We start from the raw sequence: 21,671 nt of genomic DNA on the forward strand, positions 1-21,671 counted from the left end.
GCCATTCGATGGGGGTCCGTAGCCTATTGCATATCAAACTGAGGGTCGTTGAAATTAAAATGGCAGAGAATCACTGCTAGAACCGTAAAAATGTTCTCTTATGGGGGTCCCTGGTATATCTTTTCAAATCGGGGTCTGCGGGCTGATTACTGTAAATTTGGGGGTCCTTGACGTGAAAACGTTTGGGAACCACTGCTTTAGTCGACAAAATCAACAACACCTGCTGCTTGTCGGCGTTGCTCATCAGCTTCAGGTACTCGGCCACGTTCTCGTCGCGCGCCGTCTGCTCGATCTTCAGCTGCTCCGTCACCTTCAGGATCTTCTGCTGGAGGCCGTCCATGCCCGAGCGGCTGCGGTGCACCTCCAGCAGGCCGGGCGACCCGGCCCCGGGACTGGGACCGCCGGCGGCGTCCGGCAGGTGGTCCAGGTCCAAGTTGTTCTCGGAGGAACCCCGACGCATCGCCATCGCCGCCGCCACCCCGGGGCTGCTCAGGATGCTGGCCTCGCTGCTACGGTCCACCTACGGTAGTGAGGGACAAATACAGGCGGAGACACACAGATCAGAAATGCTACATAATAAAACTACCACCTCCTATAGCCATTCATCAGAGGCGGCGGTGGCTCAGGGGCAGAGTGACCGGATAGGAACCACAAGGTTCCCAGTTCGAACCCGGGCTCCCCCAGAGTTAGTGTCGAAGTATCCTTGAGCAAGACTCTGAACCCCTAATTGCTTCCGATGTGCAGGTTGGTGCCTTGCATTTCCTCCGGCATCAGTGTATGAATGTGTGTGTGAGTGGGTGAATGTAATGCACAATATATGTAAAGGTGTGTGAATGTGTGTGTGAATGGGTGAATGTAATGCACAATCTCTGTAAAGCACCTTGGATAAATGGGCTATATAAATGCACCATTTACCATTCATCATTAATTCATTATCCCACTTATTCCTTGGCTCGAACAACATAAATTGACCCAAAAGTGACAACAAAATGAAGTATTTCCTTGCTTACGGGAATGAAAGTATTCCAAGGTGCCCCTGCAGAGCGCAACACAAGTTGCCTCGTAAAACAAGGAAGTGAGCATTGATCAAATGGAATACATTTTCGGGCACTGCATCGTCTACTTCTAGCTTCAAAAATGTTTTCAAAAACATTCTTGAGAGCAACGTTTAGTTGTAAATGACATTGTGTGTGTGTTTACATGTTGGACACAGCATCAAATCCAAGCAGCGTAGCAGGTGCTCTGAGAGCCTTTGATTAGACAGCGGTCTGTTATAGAGCGGAGCGGTCTGTTATCAAGGAATAACACAGCTGAATTCAGCGATTGACCAATCAGAATCAAGCATTCAACCAAGCCGTGTAATAAGCATGTTTAATGTTGAACTATGTCAGAGAGTTTCTCTGGCCCACTAAAGCAACGACACACAGACAGCACAGTCTTCAAAGCATTTTGCACACATTCTGAGAACTAATGAAAAGCTAAGCCTTCTCTGTTTCACATGTCTGTATATGTGGTACTGCTGATACTATATGAGCTTATCTATGTACTTCACATTACACTGGCTCCTCCTCACTAGTCCACAATCGCTTGAGCATGACCAGCTGGGTGTGTACTGTACGGTAGGGGTTTTTTGGGGGCCCCATATGTGGTTCACTGACCAATTTGTATGGGTCACAACTCCAGTAACAATCCAATTTTCTTTTACCTACAGTTGAAAAAATAAAAACAAATATATATAATCAAGAGATTTTGTTTTTAAAATATAATTTTTAAAGGATTTTTAAAACAACCGAACAAACAAATCTAAGACATTCCATAAAAAAAAATATATATATATATATATATATATATATATATATATATATATAAAGAAATATAAAAAATAATAATTATTAAGAAGTAGTGACAATAGCCGATCTACAAGCTCACAACGTGGCGCGAAGCATCGCATTGTGAGCTTGTAGATCTGCTATTTTCACTAGTTTGGGTCCTGGGCAAATGTCTAATCTCTCTTTTTGGGTCACAGGCTAAAACGTTTGGGAACCACTGCTTTAGAGCAGTGGTTTTCAGCCAGTGGTCCTTGAGGGGGTTCCAGGTGGTCCCCCGCTAGATGATGGAGAGTTGATAACCAAATGGACCCTTATAGATCTTTAACTCTTGAGAGCTCTCTCAAGAGTTAAATTATTGTCAAACATCTGCATTGCTTATAGTTTACAAGAAGTCTACACAATTAGAGAAAGTAGAAGAATTGTCATTTTGATCAACGTTTGCCTCCTAATGGTACCAGTTTTGGGTCTCTGAGAGGCTATATCTCATCAAATGGTGTTCCAACTTCCATGGCTCAAATGCAGAATAAATAATGGACCTTGATGTGAAAAGGGTTGAAATGAAAACCACTGCTTCAGAGCCAGTCCCTGATTCTGTGACAGTACAGCAACTTCCACAGCAGCCATTCTGTACACAGTATGAGAGAAGTGCAACATGCACAGTGATGTCACCGATACAATGAGCACAACAGACATTATTGTATGGGGTTTTATAGTAAAGGGGCAAGGCTCAATATCACAGCAATACTTACTTGAATGTAATTAGTATGAACTATTAAGCCTCTATCTGGAAATACAACTCCTCTCTAAAGTACTACAGCATAAAGCCAGGTGTAGTTACAGCACTGCTACAAAATAGCTGGCCATGAATTAAAAGATCATGGCCATCCATGGGATCCTTGATGGAGACAGATCACAATACAGTAAAATCCTCAGTGTTCTTTTTCTTTGTAACTCTGACTAATATTCCATGTGCACATTGTCAAGAGTTAAAAAAAACACTCAGGATTTTACAGTAAAGGCTTACTTTGCCATCAGCAAATCCTCAGCATTTCTAGAGGTGAGAGGTGGTTACGTATAGCATGTTAAGTTTTTAAGAGTGTTGACTATTACATACAGTAGATTAGATTCCTACATATACGGTACACGCCCCTTGTCACATGACAGTCAGGTGGACCCAGGTGACGGGGTGTGTGTGTGTGCTGGGGGGGGGGGGGGGGGGGGGGGGGGGGGGGGGGCGTGACGGGCGGAGTGCACAAACAGGATGATCAAGAGACAGGATGCTGACTAACATTAAGTAGAGACCAAAGAAATGTGGGTTAAAAGTACACTACACTCAGCAAAGCGGGTCCTATACATTCTGATACACACAGTCACTGCCATTAGTCAGTGAGTCACACTTGTGATATTAGAGTGTGATATTTGTGATAATAATATTTCTTGCATGTGGTTCACCGGAAAGCACCCCCAATGGTATTTCTTTATACTGTACACTGTATGTCACCATTTTAAATGCATACAAAGACACTTGTGGCTCTTTGTTTTCAACCCTATGTTCTCTCAATGGGGCTTTCTGCTGTTTTATTACTGTAAAGCCCTTCATAAACGTATCGTTTGGAAGGCATTATAAAAAGGCTGACTTCTCTCTCTCTCTCTTCGCCTTTATTTACTTGACTTATGCCGAGTATGCATACTTATCCATTCACAAATAATCCTTATGTATTCTAACACACGTTCGTTGTATGACCAGAGAATAGCATGTCTCTTTCTCCCTCTCTCTCCTCCCTTCCCAGTTTTCCCTCTCCCCCTCCTTTGGTGTAATGTCCTTCTTGAACACAAGACTCTTTCTGTGCAGAGAAAACAACTCACACTTGTGCTGCCTCTCTACACTGGCTGGAACTATGCTGCGATGACGAAACTCCTGCCTATGGATTCGATGGCCTGATGTTACTCGTTAGCCTGAGGGACTCCATCTCCAAAATTTGCATTCAGGCGGCGAGCTGTGAGAGCTTAGCCACCTGACAAAACAATAGGTATTTAAAAAAACCTATAAACCTTTTGGTCAAACCCGTTTGTCAAAGGACCACTACAGGAGTTAAATGTCTTCTTCCTCAAAGAGGAAGCCTAGAAGAGGCTGGTGTGTGTAGGCTGCTCAGATTACCAAGTCTATTAGAGTTCAGAATCACAAACACAAAAGGCTGTTTGTTTGGCAGCGCAGTCGCAGCCGGGACGACATGCTATGCTGCGGCATTACAGTCTTGGCAGGGCTGGAACTAGTTCGGGATAGTTAGTCCCCCCCGCCATGGCCTCTGCTCCGAAATGTTTAGGATTTCATTCTGCAGCTCGAAGCGCCACTGAGGGGGCATGGTGACGTCCAGGGGTATTGTACTGTGGTGGTGGTGGAAAGCACAGTCACACAGTACCAGATTGTAGCACTGTATCTCTTGTGAAGAAACTGCTGTCAAGACTGAAGATTGAGAGAGAGTTACTTACGATAGCTTATTAGGTTGAAAGTGGTAACTAAGATAGAAGTGACTTCACACCCGTGTGAAGTGAGGGGTGCTAATATATTAAAGTCTAACTCATGTTGATTAGGTGATGTAATGGGGATGTAAAACAAACTGTGACAAAACAAACATTAAATTCTCTTTAATAGAGAAAAAGAACTAACCAGGTGCTCAACGGAGATAGCAAAACGTGATAATGATAAAAAGGTGCTCACACGGATCAAAAATGGGATCAAGACATCGATAAAAAGAGAGGACTCACGCAAAGTTACAAATGAGGAAAGCCTTTATTGAATTAAAAAGGCAACTGCCAACAGGTTTCGACCAACAAGGTCATCATCAGGGCAATAATTCTTGCCCTGATGATGATAATCATTAATCATACATCATCTCATTCTGGCCAATCACAATTTGCGTCCTCACTTTTACCTCTTCACTTTTCTGCCCTTTTCTGCCCTTTAGTCTTCAAAGTTTGTGTTTACACAAACCCAGAAAGCTAGGCAGTAGACATAGGTGGGGCTAGTGCCCCTCAAAAAGACTGAAAGGGTCTAAATCAAGAGACAGACAAACCCTGATTTCAATGGAATTCCCTCATATCCTCATATTTTGAGATTCTTTAGGGCCGTCTAGACGCAAAATACATTATGGCCTTAATTAAATAGTGAAGATGATTGGCAGCTGCCTGCAACAAGGTAGAACTTGACATGAGTCGTCTCGAGAGAATAATTGCAAATAACTACACAGCTAAAACATTCAAAAACATTCATAGTATACTGTAGATATGTCCGTACACTGTATGGTAAAAGAAGCATTGTAGTTAATTTTACTTAAAGTAAACTTTAGTTAAATAAAATGTAAGGCATTTGGCAGTATGAGGCCTGATTCATGAGAACAGCTCAAATAACACAATAACACAATCCAGATGTTTCATATACGTACAGGAAAGCGGGAAGATTCAGATCCCTCCCACATGATCCAGAATTACATCACAATACGGTTACAAACCTGCTTACATGCATGCACTGTCATGCCATGTCATTGCCAATGCATTGCTTGCTACCAACAGCAACTCACTAGTGCAAAGTAACGTCTCTGGCTGAGTAGCTATGCTTAAATGAGGGCAATTGTTTAAGCGCTGGCCTATTTTTCACTTCCACTTGTCCCAAAGACACATAATTGTTCTCCGGAGGATTTTATTTTAGACAGTAGGTTTAAGGTGGGCTCATTTGGGGATGCCGCCCCGATTCCCAACGACACTTTCAGATGACTGTGGGAATGGAAGGCTGGCAGAGACATGGTACATATTGATTACACTGCTAAATGTGAGCAGACCTTGTGTGGGTGGGCTAACATTATGGGCCCTATTTTTGCTTGTGCCTAAACTTCTTTGCCTTTTTTTTCTATTTTGAGAAACTTTTTTTAAATAGTACAAAAAGCTGATCTACAAGCTCACAACGTGGCTATTTGAACTAAGTATTTTAAAGTGTTTTTCAAAATAGTAAAAAAAAAAAAGGCAGAGGTTTAGGGAATCTGGATAAGGGGTAAGGCTCGTTAGGCTGATGTCCCTCAAAAAGAAGGCTGTGGCTCAGGAGGTAGAGCAGGTCGTCCGATGATCCCTGGGTCGGCGGTTCGAATCCCGGCTCCTCCTGTCCACATGTCGAAGTGTCCTTGGGCAAGACACTGAACCCTAGGCCCTTTTTGAAACTAGCTCCTCACCACTCGCCTTACACACTTCCACTCGGTTTGAGCATAGATATATATAAATAAGCGAGACGCAATGCAATGCAAGTTGATGGGAGGGGGATTCCGGTGCCGTCTCTATTATTTATATATCTATGCTCAAACCGAGTGGAAGTGTGTAGGGCGAGTGGCGAGGAGCTAGTTTCAAAAAGGGCCCTACGTTGCCTCCAATGAGTCAGGTCGGTGTGAGCTTGCCACCATTGGTGTGTGAATGTGGGAAGTGACTGAGGACGCTGGCGTCGTCTGTTCGCCGCTTCACCTCCCAATGTATGAATGAATGAACCATTGTAAAGCGCTTTGAGCACTTGGAAAAGCGCTATAAAAATGCAATTAATTATTATTATTATTATGTCTTCATTATGGACAGACGGGTGGCAGCCATGGCTTCTAGTGGCTAGGTGGGATCGTCCTGCAAAGGTCACAGGTTCAATCCCTGTAAGTAACGGGCTATGTGCATGCATCTAGCAACCACCATAAACTGTAAACATCATTTCAGTGAGTTGTTGACCCTCCCTACCATGCTTATTCACACACACACACAAAGTTGCATTTGTCCTAACTGTGTGACTATCTATGATCAACATCTGGTCTTTCGACAGCAATGCGAGTGAGACAAGGTGGTAAATGACTGTTGTTCATGCCCTGGACAAAAAGCAGGACTGTGTTGCACTATTTATTAACCTCTAAGGCATTTGATAGTGTAGAGACCATGTTCTACTTTTAAAAAGGTTGAAGGCTATTGGTTTTGATCAGAAATCTTGCAACTGGTTTAAAAACTACCGTTCTTTCTGATAGATCTCAAGCGGTTATAGCTGATGGCTACAAATCTGAGTTTTTAAATATTAGCAAGGGGGTTCCTCAAGGATCGATCCTAGCCGCGATTCAATGCACACTTTTTATAAATTGGGGGGGGATAGCACATCCCCGGCCGATAGGTGTGAAGTGTGAACGGTTTGGCTTGCATGCTGTGGTTTGCGATACTAAACAGAAATTTGCATGCACAAGGGCTGCCAAAGTAGGCTATCTTTTTGTTGTTTTTCTTGTTTTTTCGCCCCCTCTCTTCAAAGTTAGACTGGGCCAGCTCTAAACTGACTGGGCCACGGCCTGCGTGGCCCAATGGACCCTACGCTGGTGACATGACAAGTAGAGAGTCCCCTCTCTAGTTGTCATGTTACAGATTGTTTGAGCCACATATTTTGTATCCTATTGAAAAGAGTCTCAAACTATTAAATATCTGGGCATATGGATAGACGACAAACTAAAACCCACATTTCAGAACTCACCACAAAACTAAAACGTAAACTAGCATTCCTCTATAGAAACAAAGCTTGCTTTGATTCAAACAGTAGGAAGCAGTTGATTCAAAGCACAATTTTATCAGTTATTGACTATGGTGATATTATCTACATGCATGCAGCTCCGTCATCACTAAAATCACTCGACACAATCTACCACTCAGCCCTCCGGTTTATAACTGGAGATGGGTTCCTCACCCATCACTGTAGGCTGTATGAAACGGTTGGTTGGCCTTTTTTATCTACAAAGCCTTACTTAAAAAAATTGCCTACCTATCTTAGCAGCCTATTACATACCAAAACTACCTTGCTTTAGAAATCCCAAATGTTAATTCCGAACTGGGTAAAACAGCCATTCATTACTATGCATGTGGAACTGTCTACAATCAATTTAAAACTGAATAACTTCACTTCACGATTTAAAAGACTCTTAAAGATTAATTTGAGATCTAGCTGTACTTGAATTGTTTATTATCTTGTAATGTCTTTGTGTTTAAATTGTATGTTATGTTTACTGTAATCAGGGCGTCATTGGAAAAGAGAGCTGGCTCTCAATGGACTTCCCTGAATAAATAAAGGTTAAAGAAAGATGACCTGGCCTGGGCCATGGCTCAGTGGTCCAGGCCCCTTGGCTGGTAATCCAGTCTGGCAGTGTGCCGCGGGTTCGACTCCCGATCCCGACGGCCTTTACTGCATGTCTTCCCCCCCATCTCTCTCCCCATTTCCTGTCAGCCTACTGTCTGTCCCTCCATAAAATATATAAAATAAAGGCGAATGCCACAAAAAAAACATTAAAAAAATTAAAAAAAAGAAGAAAGATGACCTTCCTTGTGGACATGTCAATGTTTCAGTGATTCATGTTAAACTCGCCAAAACCATGGCGTATGAAAGGAATGAGGTCACCTCAGGTGAGCTTAACTACATCAATGAGTCACACAAACAACACTTGGAGGCCTGCTGTGCTGTCCAACCCACTTTGATGGCTGTTATGTATCACTAGAGACAGAGAGAAGGAGAGAGAAAAGAATAGGCAAGGAAGCCAGACGTTAAGGACTGAATCTAATGAGCAATCATCATTGCTTCCAATCAACACAGTGGAGAGTAACCCACCTAATCATCATTACTGTAATCAGGGACAGAGGTAGTGTGATATATATCGCATTGACCAATATATCAGGCTTATACTTCCATATCTACCATACTGATATCTTTTACAACATATTCAAACGTGTGAAGTTTTTGTTTGTTTCAAAATCTGATAATAAATGTACATCGTTAATGTTGACAAAGATAATTTGATGCAATAAATAAAAAGAACACTTCAAGCACTACACTAAAGAGAACGCTGCAGCATGTATCATCACCAGAATCACTGTCATCAGTCATCCCCTGTCTCACCACTGACTTCCCATCAAATACCGTATTTACTATCTTCCTTCATACATTCAAGGCCACCCATAGCCCCTCCTCCATCAAACTGATAGTCGTCCCTGCCCGTCTGTCCACCATGGGGTCAAGAGCTTTCAGCCGCTCTGCCCCTCACCTCTGGAACTCCCTCCCCCCTGATATAAGAAACATGGTCTCAATCACCAACATTTCAAACCCACCTGTTTAGGCAGGCATACGGCTGATCTCTGTGTTTTCTGCTGCAAGCTGTACCACATTTTTTGCTGTTGCTTTAAAACTGTCTTTTGTATCTACTGTTTTTAACTTGTTGTACGGCGACTTTGAGTGCCCTGAAAGGCACCTTAAATAAAATGTATTATTATTATTATTATTATTATTATTAAGAGTGTTTGGTGTGTAAAGGGTAAATGCTGTGCTGTAAACCAACGGCGGCTCCCTACTGGTTCACCAATCACCAATTCCACTAATCAGACACAGTAAGGGCGGGTCTATCCTAGAACGTTGGTGGGGTCCAAATAACGTGCCAGGATATGGATGTATGGGGGATCCTCATGGCTGACAGCTCGGTGCACCCCTCTATACCCCCACCCCGACCCCCGCCACGCTGCCCTACTTAAAATCTCTGCGCCTGCTTCACACCATGACCCATTAAATAGGCCCTGACCTCAGCAGCATGAAGATCCAACTGCAGTTTTCTAACTTTTTAGCCATTTATTTAGGGGGACAGTGAGGTTGAGAGACAGATACTCAATCAACATCAAAGCTGGGCTTTGTTGTATAAAAAGTTAGGCAGCTTGATGAAGATATGCACTGAAATGAAACTGAATGACTTCAGAAGATCATGGCACGCACTTGACTTGCACGTGAGTCTTTTTCCCCGAACCGTGGCGATATTTGACCAGAATAGCTGATGTAATTGCTGATGTATGCACTTGTCAAACATTACTTCCCTGTGACAAAACCAAACGTTCCTGTTTGCTTAACAAAATGCCTTTGTTATTAATCCCTACCCTGACCCCGCCCCACCCGGAACACTCCTAAAAGCAGGAAAAGTGGGTTGATCCAGAACTGGGTTTACGGCTCTATAGCTTATGCCATCTAAAAAATAAAAAATCACACCCGTGTGGACTGAGTGGTGTAAGGTTTTATATAGCATGATCAGCTGTGGTCTGACGTAATGTCTGACGTAATGAAATAAGGTAAGGTATTATGTAGCCTGATCAGCTCTGATCTGACGTAATGAAATCACACCCGGATGTGATTTCACAACTGGCTTTTTCTGCGCAGAGAAAATGACCACGGTTGCTACGGTCATCCAGTTCACCCGGGTGTGATTTAATTACGTCAGAAATTATTTTGAACATAGCAACCATGGTCATTTTTTTATGCACACAAAAGCCAGTTGTAGGAGTGGTTTACACCACTCAAAAATAAAGATTTATTTGTCTCTTATAGAGAGTCACAGTCCCGCCCCCGCCGAGCGGCACGGAAGAAAAATTCTCATTCATTTTCCCCTATAAAAGTATTTATTGAAAGACCTTTAAAGCCTCAGACATAGCCAACTTGGATCATGACAATAAACACATTTATTGGGCCGAACAAATAATTAGAAAGAAGAAAAACAATTTAAAAAAAGCGTTGTACCGTGCCCTTTTTTTCTTCTTTCTTATTTTGTTCGGCCCAATTTGTTTTGTTTATTGTCATGAGTTGTCACCATCAAAGTTGGCTTTGTCCGAGGCTTAACGGTCTTTAAATAAATACTCTCTGAAACGACTATGGGGAAAAAATAATGGGAAATTCGCTCGTCGTCATGAAAGGGGGGCGGGACTGCGACACTCTATTGCTGCTCAGAATCTGGTGTATACCGGGGAGGCTGGGGCGTTAGGTTTCAGTTCAGCTAAATTCAGCACTCCGATTCTGACTTCTGCTTTTGTCTAAACTATGAGATCTCTCCGTTTTCCAGTGCCAGCCATGCCAGTCATGAATGGGACCATGGAGATAATTGATCCTAGTAGCAATCTGTGACGACTGGGACAGCACATTGAGAAGCACACAATGTGGGATTGGCTTCCGTCAATCTGGGGCAGCACATGGCTGAGTTTGTCTGAGTGACTCTCTCGCTGTCACACACGCACACGCGCGCACGCAGCCACGCACACACACACACACACACACACACACACACACACACACACACACACACACACACACACACGCACACGTTTGCTGGCATGCTCACTGAGATGGAACAAATCATGTCTTTAGCAGAGAGCAGTGTGCCACACAGAGAAGAGGCCTGCAGACTGAAGTGCTTATTTGTATTCCTTCCAGCTGACCCTCATGGATGCAGACTATCTCAGGACCCACACCGGCACAGAGACAGATGAATAAAGAGGACTATCTCAGGACCCACACCGGCACAGAGACAGATGAATAAAGAGGGAGGCGAGTAAAAGATCATAGAAAGAGAAAGATTAGGGGGGACAAGACAGGAGAGGACGGTGAGAGAGCACAACTGTTAACACAACCCCCTCCTCATTGCCATCTGCAGTGTTGATTCCGGCGATTAATACCCTATTGGCCCGAATATAAGAATATCATTTCTTTTTTTCCCCAATGGAAATATCCTAAGAAACAGGGTCGTATTATAGGGTCGTATTATAATCGGGGACTAGACAATTTGACATGATCCAATGTTATTTTTTTCACAGAAGAAATTAGTCTTGAAAAATAAGGGTTAGAGCGTTTTCGGGCCGAACAAATAATTAGAAAGAAGAAGAAAACGGCAGGTTACAACACTTTTTTTGTAATTATTTGTTCGGCCCAAAATGTTGTGTTTGTTGTCATGATTTGTCGCAACTCCAGTTGGCTTTGTCCGCGGCGTAAACGTCTTTAAATAAATACTTTTTGAAAAGCCTATGGAGAAAATGAACAGGGAATTCACTTCTGGGTCTCACGTCGTCATGAAAGGGGGCGGGACTGCGACGCTCTGTAATCAGACTAGTCTTATATTCGGGACAATACGGTACTATGACAAAAAATGATCGTCGACTACCTTTTTTCACAGACGAAAACAAAATGTCAACAAATAAAAACTAGACAAAAATGTTAGGAAGGGACTAGTGGTCAAGAGATCCAGTATAAGTCATTTTACACTTGGTTGCATGCTGAAAATAGCATTTCAGCAAGTGTAAATTACGATGGCATCAAGGCCCGCCAAAATACATTTTAGTCGACTAAATCAAATGTAGATTTAGTCGACTAAAACTGAACCAACACTAAAACATTCCAGGTGACAAAAATGTGACTAAAACTAAATGAAAACTATTCAAGAGACTATGACTAAAAGTAAAACTAAAATCAAAATATGCTGTCAAAATCAACACCTGCATCGAACCATTCCAGCTGTCCCCGCTGTGCTGCCGAGCTTCGATTGTGAACCTCTTGCTTTGTTTGGAAGTTAAATCAAATAAACAATGTCCCGTCCGTCGACATAATAAGGAACCAGCAGACGCAGAGATTGATGTCTGAACTTTCCTCAGTGACCTACGGTTGCGTAACTTGCGTCAGACCTTTTTTTTTCTTTTTCTTTTTTTTGTCTATTGTCTCCAGAAGAAAAGCTGGTCCACGACCAAATCAATAGGCCATTAACAGCCAACAACCCCAGCGTGGCCCCCTGTGGACTATGAAAGCACCGAATGGGATTCAATTATAAGTATGATAAATATGCAGCTAGCTGTTTTGTCAATGGACTGATTCACAGCGAGAGCAGGACAGGGTAATTACACCACACGCACAGAGAGGTAATACCCAGCCAGAGACACCCAGATGTGTTGTTCTGTTGCGTTATGTCGCATTAAACTGTGTGATACAACGTTCCCTTCTCCGAGGAGGTTGTTGTTTATCCAAGTCCAATCTTTAATACAATTCTATTCTTATTTATTGTCTAATTCCCATCTTCGCCACTCTAGTACACTTGGAGGCAGGGTTGCATTGTACAGTATGCAAATTGCTGCAGATCATTAGTGGAACCAAAATGTGAAGGGGATTTGACTGCATTGCTTCTGGTAAGAGCCACGGACATAATATAGGCTATGCAATTTACTATAATTATGTGATGATGCATGTAAAATCAAAATGACAAGATAAACATGAATAAAAAGCAAGTAATCAATTCAGTCTCTCTCTCTCTTTTTTTTTTTTTTTTGTACACAACAGACAGATGGATATCAACATGCCACCCTCCATTGAAGCATGCTTGGTGCTAGCGCTGTGAGGCGGTGTTCAGAGAGAGACATCTGGCTCTACATGTCATATTTTACAATCAGAATAGTGCTGATCTAAGACAGCTGCAGTGCTGCCTGCTGTACTGCATTGTTAAGAAATTTGGGAGGGGGGGGGGGGGGGGGTGGGGGGGGTTGGGGACATGGACACGACACCTTTGGAGGTGAGCGGTGCAGAGATACTGGCAGGCAGAGTTCTATCTGCTTGATTGAAGCCCTTTCTTTTGTGGCCGTCTTTAAGCGAAAAACAGGATCAACTTCTTCACTTCATTAGGCATGGTTTTGCACAATAGTACATACCGGTACCTACTACTACAGTACGATGAAACTGACACACACACACACACACACACACACACACACACACACACACACACACACACACACACACACACACACACACACACACACACACACACACACACACACACACACACACACACACACACACACACACACACACACACACACACACACACACACACACACACACACACACACACACACACACGAGAATTCCTCTATGTGGTGTCACCTATAGCTGGTGCCGCCTCCTCGTAGGAGATACCGGATTTTCAACAGCTTCACAGATTTTATCATTATAGCCCCTTGGGTGTTTCCATGAATGTTTTGTGCGCTAGGCTAACTAACTATATAGCATAACGTCAACACTGACAGGCTAAGTACTATGGCAGTAGTTTTCAATCAGTGGTCCGGTGACCACCAGTGGTCCTTGAGGGGGTTCAAGGTCCCAGGTGGTCCCCAGCTAAATGATGGAGAGTTGGTAAACCAAATGGACCGTTATAGATCTCTTGAGAGCGTAAATGGTTTCATTTTACGCACTCAAGAGTTAATTTATTGTTAAACATTTGCATTACTTAATTTACAAGAAGTCTACCGAATTAGAGAATGTAGAAGAATTGTTATTTTGATCAATGTTTGCCTGTTATCTCTCCTAATGGTACCAACATCAATACAGTATGGAATTGTGGACAAAATCTTATCCAATGACAACAACATATTTTGGGTCTGAGAGGATAAATGTCATCAAATGGTGGTCCGTGGCTCAAATGCCAAATGTAAATAATGGACCTTGATATGAAAAGGGTTGAAACCCACTGCACTATGGATGGCACTGTGTCCACTCCAGTCCACACAGACTGCACTACTACGGCACTGCATGTGTCCAGTCCACACAGACTGCACTGCATGTATCCAGTCCACACAGACTGCACTACTACGGCACTGCATGTATCCAGTCCACACAGACTGCACTACTACGGCACTGCATGTATCCAGTCCACACAGACTGCACTACTACGGCACTGCATGTATCCAGTCCACACAGACTGCACTACTACGGCACTGCATGTATCCAGTCCACACAGACTGCACTACTACGGCACTGCATGTATCCAGTCCACACAGACTGCACTACTACGGCACTGCATGTGTCCAGTCCACACAGACTGCACTACATGTGTCCAGTCCACACAGACTGCACTACTACGGCACTGCATGTGTCCAGTCCACACAGACTGCACTACATGTGTCCAGTCCACAAAGACTGCATTACTACGGCACTGCATGTATCCAGTCCACACAGACTGCACTACTACGGCACTGCATGTGTCCAGTCCACACAGACTGCACTACGGCACTGCATGTGTCCAGTCCACACAGACTGCACTACGGCACTGCATGTGTCCAGTCCACACAGACTGCACTACAGCACTATATGTGTCCAGTCCACACAGACTGCACTACTACGGCACTGCATGTGTGCAGTCCACACAGACTGCACTACAGCACTGCATGTGTCCAGTCCAGTCCACACAGACTGCACTACGGCACTGCATGTGTCCAGTCCAGTCCACACAGACTGCACTACGGCACTGCATGTGTCCAGTCCACACAGACTGGAATTGCATCATGAAGTGTGTTTTGTTTTGGGGCAGCAGCAGCACATACACAACACCATACAGTACAGCCTATTACCAACATGTAGCCTGCTGCACTCTTCCCTAGATTAAATAATCTTAAACAGGTTTTGCGGGAAGAAGCACGTACGTTTTGTGTATGATATGATGAAACAATAGTGGTGGCATGGCAGCATAGCAGATTTAGGCTCTCGTATTTTTATGATCGATTCTGAGATTGTCAGAATCTTAATAAAATACATATACCTACGAGAGTCTAAATCTTAGGCTACAGTGGCAGCACACATGGCTACGTCTATTATGATTAATTATTGTTATTACCCCAATTATTATAATTGACTGTACCTGTACATAAGTAAGCCTAAATACGGCTACATTTGGGACGTCAGAATCGATAAAATACATCTACGAGAGTCTAAATCTTAGGCTAGGACAGGCATCTCAAAGCCTTCACTAACGTTAGTTGGTTAGTTAGTTTATAATATTTAAACGTTAATAAATGAGTATACCGGTAGCCACTGCATGGCTCCGTTGAGGGAGCAGACATTCATTCGCCCCGACTCAAACAACACAGCATGGGGGGATAATAGGCTACTATTGTTTAGCAGTAAATATATCATCATCCCCCGGTTCGAATCGTAGCCTACCATATGCCACAAAATAATAAAGCAGGACGCACCAGCAGCTGTTCTGTTCGTCCCACATGGAGATGAACTAGCTAACATTTAGACTCTATACATTTAGCTTTGAAATGTGAGAATCGATCAAATACATCTACGAGTCTAATAAAACCATAGGCTAGAGATGAAAAGGCGATTGTTTTTTTTTACCGCAGCTGGCACAGCTAAACCGAACCTTCGAAAAATATAAATTAATTAATCACACACACACACACACACACACACACACACACACACACACACACACACACACACACACACACACACACACACACACACACACACACACACACACACACACACACACACGAGAATTCCTCTATGTGGTGTCACCTATAGCTGGTGCCGCCTCCTCGTAGGAGATACCGGATTTTCAACAGCTTCACAGATTTTATCATTATAGCCCCTTGGGTGTTTCCATGAATGTTTTGTGCGCTAGGCTAACTAACTATATAGCATAACGTCAACACTGACAGGCTAAGTACTATGGCAGTAGTTTTCAATCAGTGGTCCGGTGACCACCAGTGGTCCTTGAGGGGGTTCAAGGTCCCAGGTGGTCCCCAGCTAAATGATGGAGAGTTGGTAAACCAAATGGACCGTTATAGATCTCTTGAGAGCGTAAATGGTTTCATTTTACGCACTCAAGAGTTAATTTATTGTTAAACATTTGCATTACTTAATTTACAAGAAGTCTACCGAATTAGAGAATGTAGAAGAATTGTTATTTTGATCAATGTTTGCCTGTTATCTCTCCTAATGGTACCAACATCAATACAGTATGGAATTGTGGACAAAATCTTATCCAATGACAACAACATATTTTGGGTCTGAGAGGATAAATGTCATCAAATGGTGGTCCGTGGCTCAAATGCCAAATGTAAATAATGGACCTTGATATGAAAAGGGTTGAAACCCACTGCACTATGGATGGCACTGTGTCCACTCCAGTCCACACAGACTGCACTACTACGGCACTGCATGTGTCCAGTCCACACAGACTGCACTGCATGTATCCAGTCCACACAGACTGCACTACTACGGCACTGCATGTATCCAGTCCACACAGACTGCACTACTACGGCACTGCATGTATCCAGTCCACACAGACTGCACTACTACGGCACTGCATGTATCCAGTCCACACAGACTGCACTACTACGGCACTGCATGTATCCAGTCCACACAGACTGCACTACTACGGCACTGCATGTATCCAGTCCACACAGACTGCACTACTACGGCACTGCATGTGTCCAGTCCACACAGACTGCACTACATGTGTCCAGTCCACACAGACTGCACTACTACGGCACTGCATGTGTCCAGTCCACACAGACTGCACTACATGTGTCCAGTCCACAAAGACTGCATTACTACGGCACTGCATGTATCCAGTCCACACAGACTGCACTACTACGGCACTGCATGTGTCCAGTCCACACAGACTGCACTACGGCACTGCATGTGTCCAGTCCACACAGACTGCACTACGGCACTGCATGTGTCCAGTCCACACAGACTGCACTACAGCACTATATGTGTCCAGTCCACACAGACTGCACTACTACGGCACTGCATGTGTGCAGTCCACACAGACTGCACTACAGCACTGCATGTGTCCAGTCCAGTCCACACAGACTGCACTACGGCACTGCATGTGTCCAGTCCAGTCCACACAGACTGCACTACGGCACTGCATGTGTCCAGTCCACACAGACTGGAATTGCATCATGAAGTGTGTTTTGTTTTGGGGCAGCAGCAGCACATACACAACACCATACAGTACAGCCTATTACCAACATGTAGCCTGCTGCACTCTTCCCTAGATTAAATAATCTTAAACAGGTTTTGCGGGAAGAAGCACGTACGTTTTGTGTATGATATGATGAAACAATAGTGGTGGCATGGCAGCATAGCAGATTTAGGCTCTCGTATTTTTATGATCGATTCTGAGATTGTCAGAATCTTAATAAAATACATATACCTACGAGAGTCTAAATCTTAGGCTACAGTGGCAGCACACATGGCTACGTCTATTATGATTAATTATTGTTATTACCCCAATTATTATAATTGACTGTACCTGTACATAAGTAAGCCTAAATACGGCTACATTTGGGACGTCAGAATCGATAAAATACATCTACGAGAGTCTAAATCTTAGGCTAGGACAGGCATCTCAAAGCCTTCACTAACGTTAGTTGGTTAGTTAGTTTATAATATTTAAACGTTAATAAATGAGTATACCGGTAGCCACTGCATGGCTCCGTTGAGGGAGCAGACATTCATTCGCCCCGACTCAAACAACACAGCATGGGGGGATAATAGGCTACTATTGTTTAGCAGTAAATATATCATCATCCCCCGGTTCGAATCGTAGCCTACCATATGCCACAAAATAATAAAGCAGGACGCACCAGCAGCTGTTCTGTTCGTCCCACATGGAGATGAACTAGCTAACATTTAGACTCTATACATTTAGCTTTGAAATGTGAGAATCGATCAAATACATCTACGAGTCTAATAAAACCATAGGCTAGAGATGAAAAGGCGATTGTTTTTTTTTACCGCAGCTGGCACAGCTAAACCGAACCTTCGAAAAATATAAATTAATTAATCCGAAATTAAAATAATAATTTTAGGCTAGTTAGTTAGTAGTACTCACCATTCGGCCGTTGAGGTATTTCTCTACTTCGGATAAACTTCGCACAGACACGTCGGCGCTGGGCATAATAATCCCTGTGGTGGTGGATTGACTGGATTCCACAGTACAGTTGAAAACTTGTTGTGATCAGAGTATAGTTAGTAGATCTCACTACACTTCAGTGGTGGTGGTGGTGGTCTCTCACATACTGCAGAATATGAAGCCGACAGTACATTGTCGACCCCTCCTCACAACATAACATAACACACTCTCTCTGTGTCCAACGGTTTGATACAGAAAGAAAGGAGTGGAGCAGAAAAATACCAGGAAAATGTGCTGGAAACTAAACTCCGCCTATCTCGCTCTGATGAGCTGAGCTGAGCAGATGGAGGTGGGGTTAAATCTATCAGCGACCAACAACATATTATTATTAATAATAATAATGTTTGTATAATTTTGAATTAATAACCCAATAACCCAAACTTTTTCATGTCAAGGACCCCCAAATTGACATTATGCCTGCGGACGGTCGGACCCCCATTTGAAAAGACATGCAAGGGAGTCAGGGACCCCCCATAAAAGAAGATTCTTGGCTCTATAGCAGACTGATTCTCAACCATTTTAATTTCAAGGACCCTCAGTTTGACATGCATTAGGCTACGGACCACCATTTAATGGCATTTTTTATCTCAGAGACCCCAATTTATATTGTAAAATCAATGTTAATTGAACTCTACTAATAATAATAATAATATATACGATTTATATAGCGCTTTTCTAGGTACCCAAAGTCGCTTTACAGAACAGAAGTAAAATCAATTTTATTAGAAAAACTAGTTAAAAGGTTAAAAACTAGAAATCAAAATAAAAGTGGACAAACAAGAAGGGTGTGTGTGTGTGTGTGTGGGGGGGGGGGGGGGGGGGGGGGGGGGCGCATAAGTAGGGAAAGCCAGTCTGAAAAGGTGGGTTTTGAGTGTGCTTTTGAACATGTCAAAGGTGGGGGCAGCTCTGGGAGTGAGTTCCAGTAGGTTGGCAGTGCTTGACCTGAGGGAGCGGGTGGGGGCATGGCGTTGGATGAGTTCAGAGAGGTAGAGGGGGGCCTGGTTGTTGAGGGCTTTGTATGTGGTGGTGAGTATTTTGAAGTCGATTCTGAATTTGACTGGGAGCCAGTGCAGTTCACGGAGGACAGGTGTGATGTGGTCCCTGGATCGGGTTCTGGTGAGCAGGCGGGCGGCAGAGTTTTGAACATACTGTAGTTTTTTGAGAACCTTGGTGGTGACGTCGTACAGGAGGCTATTGCAGTAGTCGAGTCTGGATGTGATGAATTAAAGCTCCCTCAGACTGAGAGTGTACAAATGGGGTTCCATTTGTACACTCTCAGAGTTACAGACCCATAAGGGCCTATCCCTGGAACTGCCTCAAGGACCCCTGGGGGTCCCCGGACCCCACTTTGAGAACCACTGCTCCTTTTATAATATTTGATCCAACAAATGTGAAAAGTATATTACTCAGTGGGTTAACCGATGCTAACCCACCGATTGCTTGATCCCTCTTTCAGCCTCTTTTTCAGCCTGTCTTGTTTGCCTGATAAAGGGGCTCCACTGAATTCCTCGAAACGGCATTGGTTAAACCCAAAGAGCATGCATGGGAATTGTCCAACTGCATGGCCCGGCCTCCTTGCATACATTCATAATCATTGCTTTGGCCAGGCTAAGCCACCAAACAATTTAAACAAAGAACATTGCATCACGGGTTGCTGAATAACAGACTAGTCACTACTAGTGTTTAGGACACAACTTATTCCAGCATTTAATAGGCCTACATGTAACACTTTAATGATGATTAATGAGTCAACATCAATTCACCATGAATTTATAATGAATTCATCATGAATTCTCGTTAATGAATTAAGTCACAATGACTTAACCAAAGTTAATATCCTATTATCATTCATTAAGGGCCACATGTGGTGGATTTGTAGATCTGCTTTTTTCGATGGCTTGACATCACATCATGCATAATTGTTTCCAGTAATTCAAAAGCAGGGTCTGGCCAGTGAGGCCACTGTGTAGAATCAGATAATGAATACAGCATAAGCCTGCACAAAGGATGCTAAAAATGGCAACGACCAACAACCAATATTCTTCTATCCATCAAGTTTTAATGCTCATCTGTAATCGCTGCCTTTTAATTAGATGGACACTGTGACTAGGTAACTACAGCAAATGAGCTGATACCATTCAGTTACTGTGGCCCCATCTACTTACCTGATGAAACATTTATTTACCAATAACCAGAACTGTAAGTCTAGTCCCTTGCACAGTTCGTCTTCCCACCCACATCACATCTCCTACGTTCTACGATACCCGACACGGACACAACAAGAGGCCACGCCGGTGCTGAACAGTACAGATTTTGCATTATTAATTCAGAAGGAACAGCCAACAATCTGTAGCTTCGACTACAGCAAACGGATACGGATACAATTGGAACCTTAATTATGAATTGAGTAGGCAAAACTATACCTATATTAAATTGTTTATGGGATCAATATAAGTAAATTAATATATAACCCTTCCCCAGTAGTAGCTTTTTCATAATTTCTATTTTTTGCATATTTTCCTATATATTGAAACATCGTAATATATCTTTTTTGTCAAAATTCTATATTTTGCCATGAACATACAAATGAGCCATAGACGGACACAACCCTCAGTCAATGTAACATTTTCCATTCCAAGACCTTATTGGTCACCTTTATTTTGAGAGGTCAACTTCGATTAGATAAACGTTCACCATTATGTGTGGAGGCTTAACGTCAGTGGTTCTCAAAGTGGCGTCTGGGGACCCCCAGGGGTCCTTGAGTTCCAGGGGGTCCCCACTCCCCAGCTAAATTATAGTTATGAACCAAATGGACCCTTGTGGGTCTGTAACTCTGAGTGTACAAATGGGAGCCTAATTCATGGGGGTCCTTGAAATTAAACAGGTTGAGAATCACGGCTAGAGCCGTAACAAATCTTCTCATATCCCTGGAATATCTCTTCAAATGGGCTAATCCCTGGGCTAATTAGTGTCAATGTGGGGGTACTTGACATGAAAAAATTTGAGAACCACTGTAATACATTATTGGCCGACACATCAGTACAACGTATCGGCACATCACCTGAGGCTTATTCTAAAAGCGCCTTCTAAGTTTTCTGAAAAACATCCAAGAGATTCAAATAAGATCTACATTCTACAAGCACAACACTCAAGCTTGTCGATCTACTACTTTTGTTGCTTGTGTGATGCTGCAGTATGATCAAGAAAGGCTTTAATTTACAAATAAATAAGTTAGAATATGGAACTA

At 43.2% G+C, this 21,671-nt stretch overlaps 1 protein-coding gene across 1 annotated transcript in view; it reads right to left on the reverse strand.

Moving 5' to 3' along the window:
* The window catches only part of LOC306924102 (transmembrane and coiled-coil domain protein 3-like), a 29,175-nt gene extending 10,505 nt beyond the window's left edge, over positions 1-18,670 (reverse strand). The window contains exons 1-2 of the mRNA XM_079502451.1: positions 18,344-18,670; positions 221-520 (exon numbers count right to left, since the gene is read on the reverse strand). Coding sequence (XP_079358577.1) covers positions 221-520; positions 18,344-18,409 — 366 coding nt within the window. The 5' untranslated portion in view covers positions 18,410-18,670. The remainder of the gene's footprint in view (positions 1-220; positions 521-18,343) is intronic.
* Positions 18,671-21,671: the final 3,001 nt, after the last annotated feature.

This window comes from Electrona antarctica, assembly GCF_951216825.1.
Source record: "Electrona antarctica genome assembly, chromosome: 5".
In the NCBI taxonomy this organism is placed as follows: Eukaryota; Metazoa; Chordata; class Actinopteri; order Myctophiformes; family Myctophidae; genus Electrona; species Electrona antarctica.